Here is a 13,956-nt window from a genome sequence, read left to right as displayed (position 1 = left end):
AAATATGGGAATCATATAATTCATAAATATTCCTTATCATTTTGAATGGTTATGATACACCATTGTCATGTTCAAGCAAAATCATTGAAAGAAAATCATACAAGAATATGCAACAAATACACTATGCATAACGGCACTTAAAGAACCATAACAAAAATCATGAAATTTCGAAATGAAATTAGACAGGTAGTAAGTATCTTGCGCCACATATTGGGTTAGTTGTGGAATGGACTACTTAGATCTTCGGATGAAGCAGATGACGACTGGTTAAAGTCAGCTGTGCAACCATCAGTAGAAGGTGACATGTCTCAAGCTTTTCGAGTATATGTCGCAGAATTAGCAGTTATCAGTGCCTCCACTAATCAATTTCCATGAACTTTTACCGGCAATAAATGTACATACATGAAAAGGCTTCTTTCGACGCCCGAGGACAACGCATCAAACTATTCGATGGCTTGTTCAGAGGTTTAAATCTTTAAAATGCACAAAACCCCCAAAAGCACCGGCAAAACATGAGCAACAGAAATCATTGAGCCAGGACAGGATCATGAAACATCCTGTAAAGCCAGATTCAACTCGTGTGCAGATTTTGCAATTGATCCTCCTCTTCTACAGGGAAAGAGACAACAAGCAATGTAATTAGCACAAGATATTCTAAATCACCACATTAATAAATTGGCTCGCTAAACATCAGTTTGCTTTGAGTTTTCAAATATTAATGTTTATATGTTGCCTTTGGAGTTCAAGCCAAACTAGCATTGCTAAATAAATGGACATTTTTTTCCATACAAGTCAAAAAATAAAGTCGAACTATACCTTGAAAGAGATGGTAAAAAACGTTTGACTTTTTCAAGTTCTGGGAAGCAGAGGTTGCAACGTTCTAGCCTGACCCTCATTAACAAGCAGCATAAAAAGAATGAGTATATATGTGTTTGTACATATTATATATATAAAAACCTCTGAGGAATCAACAAAACCTTTTCTCTGCCTCAATATCGACACCAACGGGTAGTGGACCTGATACAGTTGAATAAATTACCGAGCCAAATATTCTGACCAGTTTCAATAGCATTTCCAAGGATATTCCCTGATGTCTACATATATGTGAATATCAAATTTGTCAGCACAACGAAATCTATCAAATTATAATTTAAAAATGTAAAAACATCAAAATTACTCATCTTCTATATTCTCTACGGATACAATCACAACATTGATGAAGATTTTGTAACTGGAAAAAATTAAGGGTATATGGTCAAGTAGACCTTGACAGCTGATCTAACCCTAATGCCTAAGACACATTATAAATAATTACTTGTAGAACCTATTAGATAAATTATCTCATATTATTGATGGTTAGTCATAAAACATGCAATAAAGAGCCAAAGAGTTTGTAGCTCACTTGAAACCAGCTCAACTTTGAAGCACCATCTGACAGGAGCTTGTAGCTCCCCAATCCCCCTCATAAAGGTTAAAACTTTGTTAGAATATTTATCCTATTTATTATCATTATATTGTGTCTAGGGTTACTCTATTTATCATGATTATATTATGTCTAGGGTTATCCTATTTATCATGATTATATTGTTCTAGAGTTATCTTATTTATCATGATTATATTGTATTTAAGATTACTTTATTTATCATGTATTTTGCATTACAATTTTCTTATATATATATAGAATGAGAGTGAGAAGGATCTTTCAAGTCTTCTAAAACTTTGAAAGTTCAGTAAACCCACAATTGTATCAGAAGAGAACTCACCTTTCCATTTCACTTTGTAGAAGGTCAGTTAGAAGTGGTAGAAGACCAGTGCATATATCAAGGGTAATGATATCAATTTTTTCCATTATAATGCTAACAACATCCGCAATCACCTGGAATAAAAACCATTTATATAAGAATTATGCATACATATTAACAACACCACGGTAAGGACAAAATTTAATGATAGTATGCAATAATGACAAAAAAAAACTCTGCTCACAGCATGATCATCCATCTTTGTCATTATGCCAATGACCTCGTTAACATCATTCCTTTCCCAACATCTGAAGACCATCTGCAATATAATGATTTCGAAGTTCAGCAAATGTATAATTGCATGTAGGTATGGGTCAGTTACCAAAATTCTATTCAAGTCTATAGAAATCCTAAATGTTTATTGAATACAAAACCCAATTTTTGAGATAAATATTTGCTCTTTCCTCTTTTCATGGGATAAAATGGTCTTAGCTCTGGTTAATAGCTTTCTAAGCGGGTTTCTTCTTTTAATATATAAAATTATGATCAAGCATTGCCAATTCATATGTTTCTTCTTGTGACCTCCAGGTTATGTTTATGGTAGACTCCAAACTCTATAGGATAGTATAGTGAGATATCAATTATCTAGAAAATCTCAAAATATCTGCAATGATCAATCTCTTAGGAGTGTTTTCATACTTCAATATTTCATAATATATCATGATCCACTTCCTTAAATTAGGCTTACCAGAGTAATATTAGTATAAATAAGGATTACAGTTGTCTTTTGCGACACATCAATAAACACCAAATATGAATATTATATTCCATAATAAGGAGTTTGTTTTCTCTTTTTCTCCTTCCCTACCTAAATCCCTATGACATATAATGATCATATGAAATTCTCTCCTCTTGATCCTTTTTTTTTTTCTCTAATCTAAGAGAAGAAAAAGAATGCTGAAGCACATCAAGTTCCCTGACTAGTTGACACTCAACACTCAAAGACTCTGGCTCATTATCATATAACATATAGCAGTAAGACAAATCCAAATAAATTCAAAGAACCCTGAAAAATATTCATAAAATCATAATTAAACCATCAATACCTGTAACTTAGCTGAACGAGCCATCATTGAACTGAGAAATTCATCATGTTGTTCCATCACATCAGCAATGGAATCTTCATCAGTAGCAGAAACTGTAGCCTTCTCAGTAGAATGTGCTCTCTGTTTAACTTTGAGGAATAAGGAAATTACATCCACCAAGTAAAAAGAAAACAGAGAAAAGGACACAAAAGACAAAGCAAACAACGGTCTCCTCAATACAATTAAATCATCCATTAAGGAAGCATTCAGTAGGAAAATTCTTTCAAGTTTTTCAAGAATTTTAGGTTATCCATGTTAAATTCTCATGTTTGGCATGACAATTTTAAGAACCATTCTCAAGAATCTAACATTCCCAAAAATAGCGTTTTAACTATGTTTCCTAGTAAAATTATATATTTCAATTCCAGTAATATGTTTAGACATTCCAGACATATTTATAACATTCCCAAAAAATATGATTTCTAGGAAAGATTGTTGCAGAAAAAACTATACAAGAAACTCCCCCTAAGTTGGTTCAAAATCCATGGACTATCAAGTTCAACACGAATGTCTTCACTAGTTAAGATGTTGCGAAAATTTTGCTGATAGAAATGTGTGCAAAAGGACGAGTAAATTATTTTTCAATAGATATCCTTTTGCACTAAGAAAATTCTTTAAGAGAAACAGAAGTGCATATAAGGAGTACAAATCTTCTGTTATCAAACAAAATAGAAAAAATGGAAGATAAAGAAAATAAAACAAAGGCAAAATCCAGCTACACTCATTCAGTGTTCTTAATCATATATAAACTGCACTCATTTACCGTGACTGGAAGGTCATTGAGGGATAAGCAAGGTAAACAGCACATTCTCTGTGATTCTCATAAAAAAAGAATTTCAATAGCACAACTAGCATCATAAAAGCCAAGAATAGAAAACAAGGTCAATGGGACCCATAATCAGTCGGATCATAAGTGGCTGATGTGCCCACATCAAGTTTGAGATGAGGAATGTCGCAAGGTATGTATCAGGTAACATGACATCTAGTGGATATGCTACTTTCTTAAAGCCAGGCAAAGCAGCATGCAGTTGAGACCACAGCATCTGAGACTAAGATTATTAAACTATGGGTTTAAAATTTTAGAGAAATGCTAGCCACAAACGTTTTTGAACAGACTCTTCACTATTGGTCGAATTTATTAGATTACACAACATGTTATGGGCTCCCAATTTCGTATTAAAGAGCCCAACTTCTTATTTAAAGAGACCCACTTGTGATATTGTGGTGTTCAATAAATTTTAGTCAATAAAAAAGAATGTTAGAAGGAGTGTGTCAAACAGAATGTAGTTCCTTAATATATACCTTATGTGGATGCAATTAGCCAATTATGCAGCTTTCTCTAAATTAAATTGACTGTTAAACTTTGAACTACAGCCAAATGTTTCTACAAAAGCTTCCACGTGTTGCCAAAATTGTCAAATGAAAATGATCACAGGTCACACTTTCCCTTATAATAGAAAGGGTGCAGATACAAAATGAGTATGTACATAGTGGCCCACTTATTCTCTGATACTAACTTGATTGCCCTCTCCCAGATAAAAGAAATTTCAGCGCATTCTTACAAAACAAAGAAATGGATTGATTATACCAGTATTATTTTAAGTGTTCTTTAAGTATGTCAGTAACCAAAGCTATGATGCATTAATCATCATAAGTAACATAAAATAGAAATAAAAAGGCTATAAATTATTATAGCAAAAAATAGAATTGGTATAATACCCCACTGAAAGGAAGCGCATGAACTGATGATATCCGTCCGTGAGAAATCCCTTGTCTAGGTCCTTCATAATTAAGAGGTCGTTCCCTCTTTTCTAAATTGAGGAGTGACCGCATTCTCCCTACATATTATAGAGCATAAAATTAAGAAACCATTTATATAAATGAAATGACAACCAACAGTTCACAAAAAGAAAGATACCTCCTTTTTGCACTTCCACAGAACATACATCCCTGTTCACTTTCAAGCTTCGAGCTTCGTCTGGGGCAGGACGAAATTCTAAACAGCATTAATACACCATCCAACAGGGTAAACACACCCAGATTTTCACAAACAAATGCCCATCAATCATTGTAAAAACCATAACATGAGGCAGTGAACCTTCACACCATTTTGCCTTAGTACATTGTCTACGTTTAGTCTCATTATACCATTGTAATTGTATTCAATGTCCATGAAAAATCAAGCAGAGATCAAACAGCTACAACCAGACGACAAAAGAAAACTTAAGCAAAGGTCCTTACCATCACATGACAAATTGAGATGCAATGATACACCCCAAATCATTCCTAATATGCAGATCAATTACAAAGTTAAAGCTTCCAGCAAGTTAACACTATGTTTTGAGACCTAAGTCGCACAATTATTAAGAGCATATTACTTTCAGATGAAGAAAGAATGGGAAAGCATTATGGCATCCACATTCATGGTATCCCAAATCATAAGACAAGAATGCTTTGTCATAGTAATTATAGGTCAATGTGTGCTTTTGCCTCACAGCCATAGCCCAGATCTGACCAATACACAAAGTTTCTTTTGTTCACTGGTGAGGCATATATATCAATCTATGTTTATCTTCTCCAAAACTAATTTCCATCTCACACTTGTATTACTTTATTATTGTGAGCAACATCAGGGCTCTGAGGCTTAGGATCATGACATGTATTGAGATAAGATAATATCAAGAGAAACAAGAAATATTTGTCAAAAAAAATCACTTAAAAGCTTGAGTTACTAAGTACTTAAAAATGGCCTTCATGAGACACATCAAAAGTTTGTTACATGTCAATAAAGCACATGCTCACAGCTACACTAATTGATAAAAATTTATCCATAACTCGGTTGAAATACTAAGATTTAGATATGGAAGGAGTAAAAGAGAGTAAGCAAACTCCTAGTAACATGTATTAGATTATATGGTGTGCTGATAATGAGGTTCCAATACTATGGTTCACAACCATTTGACCAAAACTTAGACAAGAGCAATAACATTAACAGTACAAATTACAGTCAAATAGATTATGAATAGAAAACGTATTGCATAAATATCAAAGGAAAACAAGTTGTGTGAATATAAGATATGTAAAACTTTGTGCTGATTACTAGCTCAGAGCTCAATGAATTTATTCATATTTGCCAGTCTCAAGACACCTAGCATAATTAGTCTTTAAAACATGTAGAAATACCTTGCGTAGAGCTTACAGAAGCGGGGAAATTATTTTTATCTGCAAAACCAGTTAATTCACTGCTCTTAGATGCTGCAGATTCAGTCAGAGGAGAAGGGAGGGGCTTATCCACATCATCTCTATTATTTGAAAATTTACGCATATCTGCTGCCTTCGACTGTAAGGGGAATGGCATTGTTCTTCCAGCAACTCCAACTTCTTTTCTAGAATCAGCTGCAGGCTCTGATGACCTTGCACTTGCTCTGGGGACAATTACAGGTATAATATCTGATTTATTGACAATTGGAACATTGGATGTTGTGTGAGATTTCAAAGAACTCCTTTTCTGAGCTGTTGTATTAACCACTGTGGTTGAACCACCAGGTACTGTTTTGGGACCGGAGTTCAAATTAATCCTTTGAGGAGTACTTGGTGCACTTCCTGAGGCTTCATGCAATCCATAATCACATAGTGAGTGATAATGATTAATTGATAACAGGATCCAGATATAATAAAGATTACACAAAAAAAAATTGACTAAAACAAATTCAAAAAACAAAATAAGAAATTGAGAAATGAGTAAGGATGTATACATGGCAAACATTTTCCCTCCTTTAAGGGGTCTGAATCTTGAGAAGAAACTGACAACCTCCCAAGAGATCTCGTTTCCTTTAGTAATTGATCTGGATTTTGTGAAACAGATAGCCTAGCCTTAGCACTGATCTCATTTAGAACAGTCATATTTCCTCCAGAGGATTTAGTTTCTGAATGACCATTTAGATGGTTCACACTATTAAGTGCATATGGTTCTATACGCTGGACAAGAGATCAGAAATGTAAAAGAGGCACATTAGTATTAAATGGTATCAAATACAAGGGAACAATTCCTATAAGAAGCAAAATTTTATCTTGAAGATAAAGTGCCTTTACCGAGATGTCCACTACCCAGACTCCAACACAGCTTTGGTTGTATGAGCAGCCAAGAAGTTTTCCTTCATGAACATTAAGATCTGACAATTTAGACCAACCCACATCCACCATATCATGGCATCTTATAGGTTCCCACGAGAAGACCTACACAGAACCAAGCAGAACATTATTACCTTCATAAATGATTTACCTAATATAAATAAACAAAAAAACAGAGCATACCTTTAAACTCTCGTGTAAACCACAAAGCAAGGTCCTCCCATCAGGACTAAAAGTAAGAGAACGCACTCCAGATGTCTAACATATAAGAAAAAGTAGTCCAAATAAACCAAAAATAACTTGACAGATTGATCCAAACGAATCATCTCGAAGAAAATGGTCAATTTCCTATGATAAAATGTACCTCAGGACCAGCTGAACCAATAAGCTCAAAGGTTTCAAGGTCCCAGAATTTAACTGTTCTATCTGCCGAACCTAAACATGGGAAGAGATAAATGAAATAAAATTAAACTCGAACTCATTGAAATTAACAAAAAAAAAAAGGGACTTCCAGAAAGAAAACACAATAATCCAGCCCTGTATGTGTTGCAGTAACCATAAATAACATAATATAAGGTCGTCCACAATTATTATTTGTTTATTTATTTTTAAGAAAATTTCCTACTGTTTAAAGTCAAGGTATCCCAAATTAAATAGTATTGACGTGTTCAAAAAGTTGTATTGTGTTAAGTGTATCAATTGGTTGTAAGATGAAATCTAACACATGTTTTCTCTTTCATAACTTGGATTCATCATTGAACCAGACCTAAGGGAGATCACATCAATAAAGTTCTATCTTTTCTTTCTCTAATCTCGAAACCAATAATACTTATCAACTGATAATACAGAGGAGTCTTTCACAGTACACTCAATAATAAAAACTGGAATTGTAGGGAGAGGGATCCAATCTTCAATGAGATGGGCGGAAGAAGACAGCCAGCAGGTAAGGAGAAACAAGGAGCAGTAGGAGGATGGGTGAAGAGACAGAAAGGGTTATCTCGAAATATCCAAAGGGAGAGAAAGGGGGAGGGATGTAGTATATCCTATTGGGATTAATGCTAAGGAGCTTGGTTTTGGAGGGAGAAATAGTTGACCTGTCACACTGTGAGCTTTGCAAGTTGAGTAACTTGTGTTGTTCCAAAAACTTAAATACAAGTCACTTCATAATATATAAATGTTTATGGTTAATAGGAAAACAACATTGCAAGCCTCAGCTTTAGAGGGAGTGTTGAATTGTTATTAGGCTTGTTGTTTATAAATTAGAAGCGGTATCAAACTAGACTTGTACAAGTTGTACCCTGTTAACACTTGATCTAAAAGCTTAGTATTTGTAGGCATTGTGCAAGGGTAGTGTTTTGTTATCAAATCTCATGTCAATAAAATACCAATAGCGTATATTCTCTTCTCTCCCTTTCCATCAATGCATATAGTTCAAACATATATGATGGTATAAATACGGGTATAAAGACAACATAGTCCTGGGGAAATACATTCTATCCTGTTCACCGTCTATCGGTTGAAAAGGAAAATATTAGGACGAAATTGTGTGTATAAAGTAGCAAGTATAGGATTCACTATAAATAACAAACCAAACACGCCCTCTCTTGCTAAGGTAGAAAGGTACTTATTTTCATGATTTCATCAAAGTAAGACTAACCTGTTGCTAGTAGAAACTCATTGGGATGAAAATCTATACACTGGATCTGGCCTTCGTGACATTTAAAGTCATGCAAGAGCTTCCCTGCAGTCAGATCCCATAACTGCCAAAATATACATTATAATTTACATAATTGTTTAAAAAAACAATAGATTCTTATTTGCAAATGAAGTACAGCATGCCAAAATTACATTAATAACAATTCATAAAAATATTAAGATAAATATACTGCGTACTATGCAATAAGTCCATGATAATGAGTATAATATTTTACCAACTTTTTCAAGAGTCGTACTATAGTCTATACTAATTGAAGATTAGATAATTTGCTTCCAACTCAGCCGTAAAGGGAACATTTCTTCTGTATAACAAACACACATTGGACAAAAATATTAAAAAAAGGGTAATCCGTAAAAGTAGACTCAATAATGCAGCAAGCTGTCCATTCTCTCTACATGCCACTAGAGCTAGTTTACGGCAAAGGACATCATCAAAGCAATGCAAGCATTTCCCTCCAAACAAATGCACAAAATGATTGCATAAACAGAACACAACCACAAAATTTTAGCCCCTTTATTTTTGCATAACCTTCTATAAAAAGCCATGCAAAGTTAAGGGGCACTTTGCATGTTTAAAAATAAATTTTGTATTGCTTGGATTGTGATAGGAAGTGTAATACAAGCTTCAATAAGACCATTCTACACACCAATAAAGAGCAAACACCTCAAGAAATCTACATAGTACCTAACACAACAAGACTAGATTCCCATTCACAGTCTGTGAAGAAGTAGCAGTCCACAATACAGCCCTAGCTGGCCTCCTAGTACACCAATAATTTTGCGAATCCTGCAACGGACAGCTTAATTTCTTGTTTTATCTTTACTACCATCACCATGTGTATACCTTCAGGTTATCATGTCTATTATTTTCACCTGTACTACCATATTATGTGTATAACCTCAAATTATCATGTTTATTATACTCACTTCTATATCTGCTCTCTCTCACTCGCCCAGTAATAGAGTATAAGACTTTTCTTAGCTACTGCTTTGTGTAACAGTAAAGAGAAAAACATGCATATTCAGTATTGAGGTACAGGTTTGGACAAACTTCTCTAAAAGGACTTCTAGGAAAGAAAATGAAATGAGCTTCTCTACAAGTTAGAATTAACTTATGCACAAGTTAATTTGTACAAGCTCTCCCATATTGCTATTCCAACTTTTTATCTTTTAACTTGTCCAAAAGCTAATTTCACTTATGAAGACACTGATCTTCTTTTTTCTCCTTTTTATCTCTTAGAAGTCCTTTTAGTAAAGTTTGTCCAAATATACCCAAATTAGTATAGAATATTCTTCCAGCTAAGCCAGTTGTTATGCCAGCTGTATTTTCTGTTATGGGTAGTTTCTTAACTACCCCTATCTCTGTACTATTAAAATATGTTCTCTGTACTCAGATATCAGAATATCAATAAAATCAGAACTTATATCCTCTTTCAGTTCTTTAACCCTCTGATTATAAGCATTTCATGAAACAAGGTTACAGCAGTAGACACCTGAACTTGCTGTTTTTCATTGAGGGTATTCATTATCATGTACATAACCCAGCAGTTTTCATTCCATGGTTCAATATGTACCAAGCTTGAACTAAAAATCTTAATTATTTTTATTTGAGGCAAACCATGCAATACATAGGTATATATGGTTCAATATGATTGACTACTTTTTCCTTGTATAGTTGACAAACCATGCAAGGCAAGTCTAGTTATTGAATCTGACTCTGATAATATCATGAAAAGGGAAAGCAATTATAACCTTTACAGTATTGTCCTCTCCACCTGAAACAACCCACCGTCCATCTGGGGTAAACCTGATTGCATTTACCCCTCGAGTGTGACCTTTGTATGTATGGATACAACCCTTCTTTCTGATGTCCCATATCTTAAGATTGGTGTCTAAAGAACCAGATGCAAAGAACTCTCCAAAAGGATGGAAGTCCACTGATGTACAATTGGACCTATGACCAGTAAGAGTACGAACAACTACCAAAAGAAACAAAGCAAGTCAAAGACTAAATTTATCGGTATGGGCAAAAAACTTGTAGCAAAAGTACTGAATAAATTCTGAGACTAATCAAATATCATTTCATGGGTGAATTAAAACCATTTAAAGTGAATGGCAAGAAACTGCGTACTCTTTGCCTCTTCTAAGTCCCAAAGTTTGATAGTGCCACTTGCAGCACCAGCAGCTACCAAGACTTCAGAGGAATCAAAGCTTACGGAGTCTATTCCACTTGAATGTCCTGACAAACTCTGCAGTACGGGAAACAGCTCTTACTTAAAATAGAGAAACAAATATTCTTTTGTCTACAGGAACATATTTCTGTAAAATATGAATGAGACACACAAAAGTAAATAAAAAAATGATGGCAGCATTATTGATGTAAAAACAAGAAAAAGAATGTATCTAGATAAGAAACTGATCAGTTGTCCCCAACGGCCAAGAGGACATCCCAATAGCTAAAAACTGAGTACCATCTTGAAGGTCTAATGGGTTGAATTTGTCAGAATGGGATAAGCAGCGCAACACATATTGGGTGGTTTTCAACTGAAACCAGAAAAAAAAAATGGAATCCACTCACTTTGAACATTTGAGAGAGGAATCCCTTTCACCCAATCTCAAATATATACCATAAAGATGTCAAAACAAAAATACCAGAAGGGGAGAATCTCTAGCCTTAGAAATTATTGGTCTGTTGAAATTTAATCCCGACCAACTAAACCAAAGCCCGAATACAACGAGCGTATTCACAATATGTAAGAACAAACCCAAATAAAAGAAATGGAAACGATGATGTCATGGTGTGACATTAGGTATAACTTAGTAAATTAATCCGATGGTACCCTGACAAGAAGTTTTCATGCAACACCATTTTCATCAGCAAATTTACTGTGCAAACTAGTTTGGAACAGCTCCAAATAATTAAAAAATGATTTTCAAATGTGAGAGGGAACAAGAAGCCCGCACAAGGAAAACAATGCTAATAATTAAGGCGCAACTAAAAAAAGATGAGGAGAAAGGAGGAGAACGAACCAGTATGGCATTAGGTTTGCCAATAGCCCAAAGATTGACCTTGTGGTCTTCACCTCCAGTGACAAGAACCCTGGATGATTTACGTCCAATCTTGAGGCAGTTGACGGAAGAAGCATGTGCTACAAATTCCTCTGGACATAACTCGTCAAGGCCAAGCCAACCAGCAAGTACCAACCATAACCCACACATACAACAGAAGAATAACAAAGCAAAGTGGGCAACAGATAGCAGAGAGATCTGAAGATGAAAAAGAAAATGAAGGGCAAGAGCACAACAGAGATCAAGCAAAATGCAGAAATGCCAAGAAGGATACGAAGCTTGTAGGCGCGTTTGGTAGTCATCGGTATGAATAAAAAACCCTAGCAATTGCAGTAGCGACAGGAACAGCAGCTCTCGATTAGAGACATTCGAGTCCCGAGATCTAATTTGGTTCGCAAAGATACCCAGATCTCCGCTACCCAAGCTGCTCCCAGCCCCCACAAAATAAATGTCGGTCACGGCAGATCAAAATGGAGAGAGTGAAACTGAAATGAAACAAATACCAACCGAACCTAACCTAACCTTCCTTTTTATTCTTGTTCTTGTTAGGTAAAGGGCGGTTGGTTGCAGTTGCAGTTGCAGTAGCAGAAGAGATTGCTTCAGAGTTCACACAGCATGATTCAAACAAGTAACCCACATAGAGAGATACATTCACTTGTGCCTGCTCTTCTCAAACTTTTCCACAACCAGAAAGTGTGTGACTGATACGATAAGCCTGAAAGGTTTACGAATTAAGAGTAATAATGCTAACGCCGCCGTCGCATGGAGCGAGGGCTTCACCACTTCCTTGGATCTACGAGCGAGTGAGCGAGCGAGTGTGGGAGCCAAAAGCTGAAACTGTTCGGCGCTTTCACGATCTCTGTGTGACCTTGTCCCTCGGTAGTCGGTAATCGTAATGCTTATGTTCAAATTAACCTGAGAGTGGGAAGGTTCAAAATATATTTGTAAGAATAGATAGAAAAAAAAAAGGAAAATATGTAAATAAAAATATGAAAGCTACGTTCCACGTTTTATCCTCCCTCCGCAAATCAAAATTGAAAAGACCACACAACAAAACTCAACTCAAATGGACTCCCTTCACCTTTCTCATCTTTTGCTACCTTCGCTAATCATTCGTCATCTTTCACTCACATCACAACCACTGTTCATTCCACATGTACCTTTTAATTTTTTCATAACTTATTTTCAAATTTTACTTTAGGCAGTTGACACTTTTTTTTAGTATTTTTTCCCTGACTAAAGCTTTTTTAAAAAAATACCAAAATAGACTTATGCCGAATTAAATTATGTTAAGGATTTGGTTTTAAAAAATAGTAGAATTGGATCTCTAATGTCACACACTGTGTTCATAACAGATGGTAATTCGAAGTCTGAAAAATCGAGTTTCGTTTAAGATTTTTCATTTTTTTTAAATGGTGAAAAGTGAAAGGGAGGAAAAATGTAAAAAGGAAAAAAAAACAATTAAAATTAAAAGTAACGGTTACAGATGTGAAATTAAATTTTAATTTGGATTCAAACAATGAAAAATAAAAAATATATATATTAATAAAGAATAGTAAATGTTGAGTATAATTTCAATTTTCGTTTTTCCTAACAAGTTTTTGACAATGCTCTCCTTAATTTATTATTGATTTGTTTAAATTTATTTTTAAAAATATATTTGAAACAAAAATTACAAATCACTACTTATTAAAATTAAAATGATGTCAAAAAATTTATTAAAAAAATATTTTCTAATTATTATTATAATGATTTGTGTAACAATTTAATGAAAAACTGGAGAAAGTTATATAAGTGTAATACATTGATATTATTATTATTCATTGTCGAAATAAATAAAAAAATAAAATGGAATATATAGAAAAAACTGAGTAAAATTTAAAGTTGAATTTTAAAATTTTATGTTTTATTTTTGTGAGTTTAATAACAAGAAAAAATAAAACAATATTTACAAATAGAATAAACATCCCAATGAATGAAAAATGTGTCATTAACATATTAATTATAAAATAAGATTTCAATTTTGTTTGTAATTAATTAAACTATATAATATTTTCCTTATATTGAATAAGATTCATAGATAAACTTTTGTAATAAAGTAAATAAAATGATAAAAATTATTATGTAATAATTATTTGTTAAAAAAATTTCAT

The 13,956-nt window shown here is 34.1% G+C and overlaps 1 protein-coding gene across 3 annotated transcripts; it reads right to left on the bottom strand.

The window, feature by feature from the left end:
- Window positions 1-16: 16 nt before the first annotated feature.
- LOC106770695 (katanin p80 WD40 repeat-containing subunit B1 homolog) lies at window positions 17-12,444 on the bottom strand. 3 transcript variants are annotated; one of them, XM_022781020.1, is made up of 19 exons: window positions 12,321-12,444; window positions 12,078-12,227; window positions 11,765-11,895; window positions 10,866-10,983; window positions 10,487-10,713; window positions 8,676-8,778; window positions 7,383-7,453; window positions 7,202-7,276; window positions 6,980-7,123; window positions 6,643-6,865; window positions 6,071-6,496; window positions 4,806-4,865; window positions 4,607-4,725; window positions 2,849-2,968; window positions 1,987-2,061; window positions 1,764-1,876; window positions 978-1,094; window positions 817-885; window positions 17-609 (listed from the first exon to the last, which is right to left on the bottom strand). In XM_022781020.1, the coding sequence occupies exons 2-19, from the start codon at window positions 12,103-12,105 to the stop codon at window positions 546-548; spliced, it is 2,283 nt and encodes a 760-aa protein (XP_022636741.1). In that variant the 5' UTR covers window positions 12,106-12,227; window positions 12,321-12,444; the 3' UTR covers window positions 17-545. The 3 variants fall into 3 exon arrangements, with proteins under 3 accessions (XP_022636741.1, XP_022636736.1, XP_022636731.1); XM_022781015.1 differs by having other exon boundaries at window positions 12,326-12,444; XM_022781010.1 differs by having other exon boundaries at window positions 12,078-12,444.
- Window positions 12,445-13,956: the final 1,512 nt, after the last annotated feature.

Source organism: Vigna radiata, chromosome 1 (genome assembly GCF_000741045.1).
Source record: "Vigna radiata var. radiata cultivar VC1973A chromosome 1, Vradiata_ver6, whole genome shotgun sequence".
Taxonomy (NCBI): Eukaryota; Viridiplantae; Streptophyta; class Magnoliopsida; order Fabales; family Fabaceae; genus Vigna; species Vigna radiata.
Note: the sequence above shows the minus strand (reverse complement) of the source record. Positions and strands in the feature narration are given on the sequence as shown.

Excerpts from the sequence above, each read along its gene's own strand:
- LOC106770695 (XM_022781010.1), bottom strand. The coding sequence starts at position 12,105 with ATGACTACCAAACGCGCCTACAAGCTTC. Across the intron at positions 10,714-10,865 it reads GGACTTAGAAGAGGCAAAGA|TTGTTCGTACTCTTACTGGT; the intron begins GTACGCAGTTTC and ends TTCTTTTGGTAG. Across the intron at positions 4,866-6,070 it reads TTCTGTAAGCTCTACGCAAG|ACGAAGCTCGAAGCTTGAAA; the intron begins GTATTTCTACAT and ends GTCCTGCCCCAG.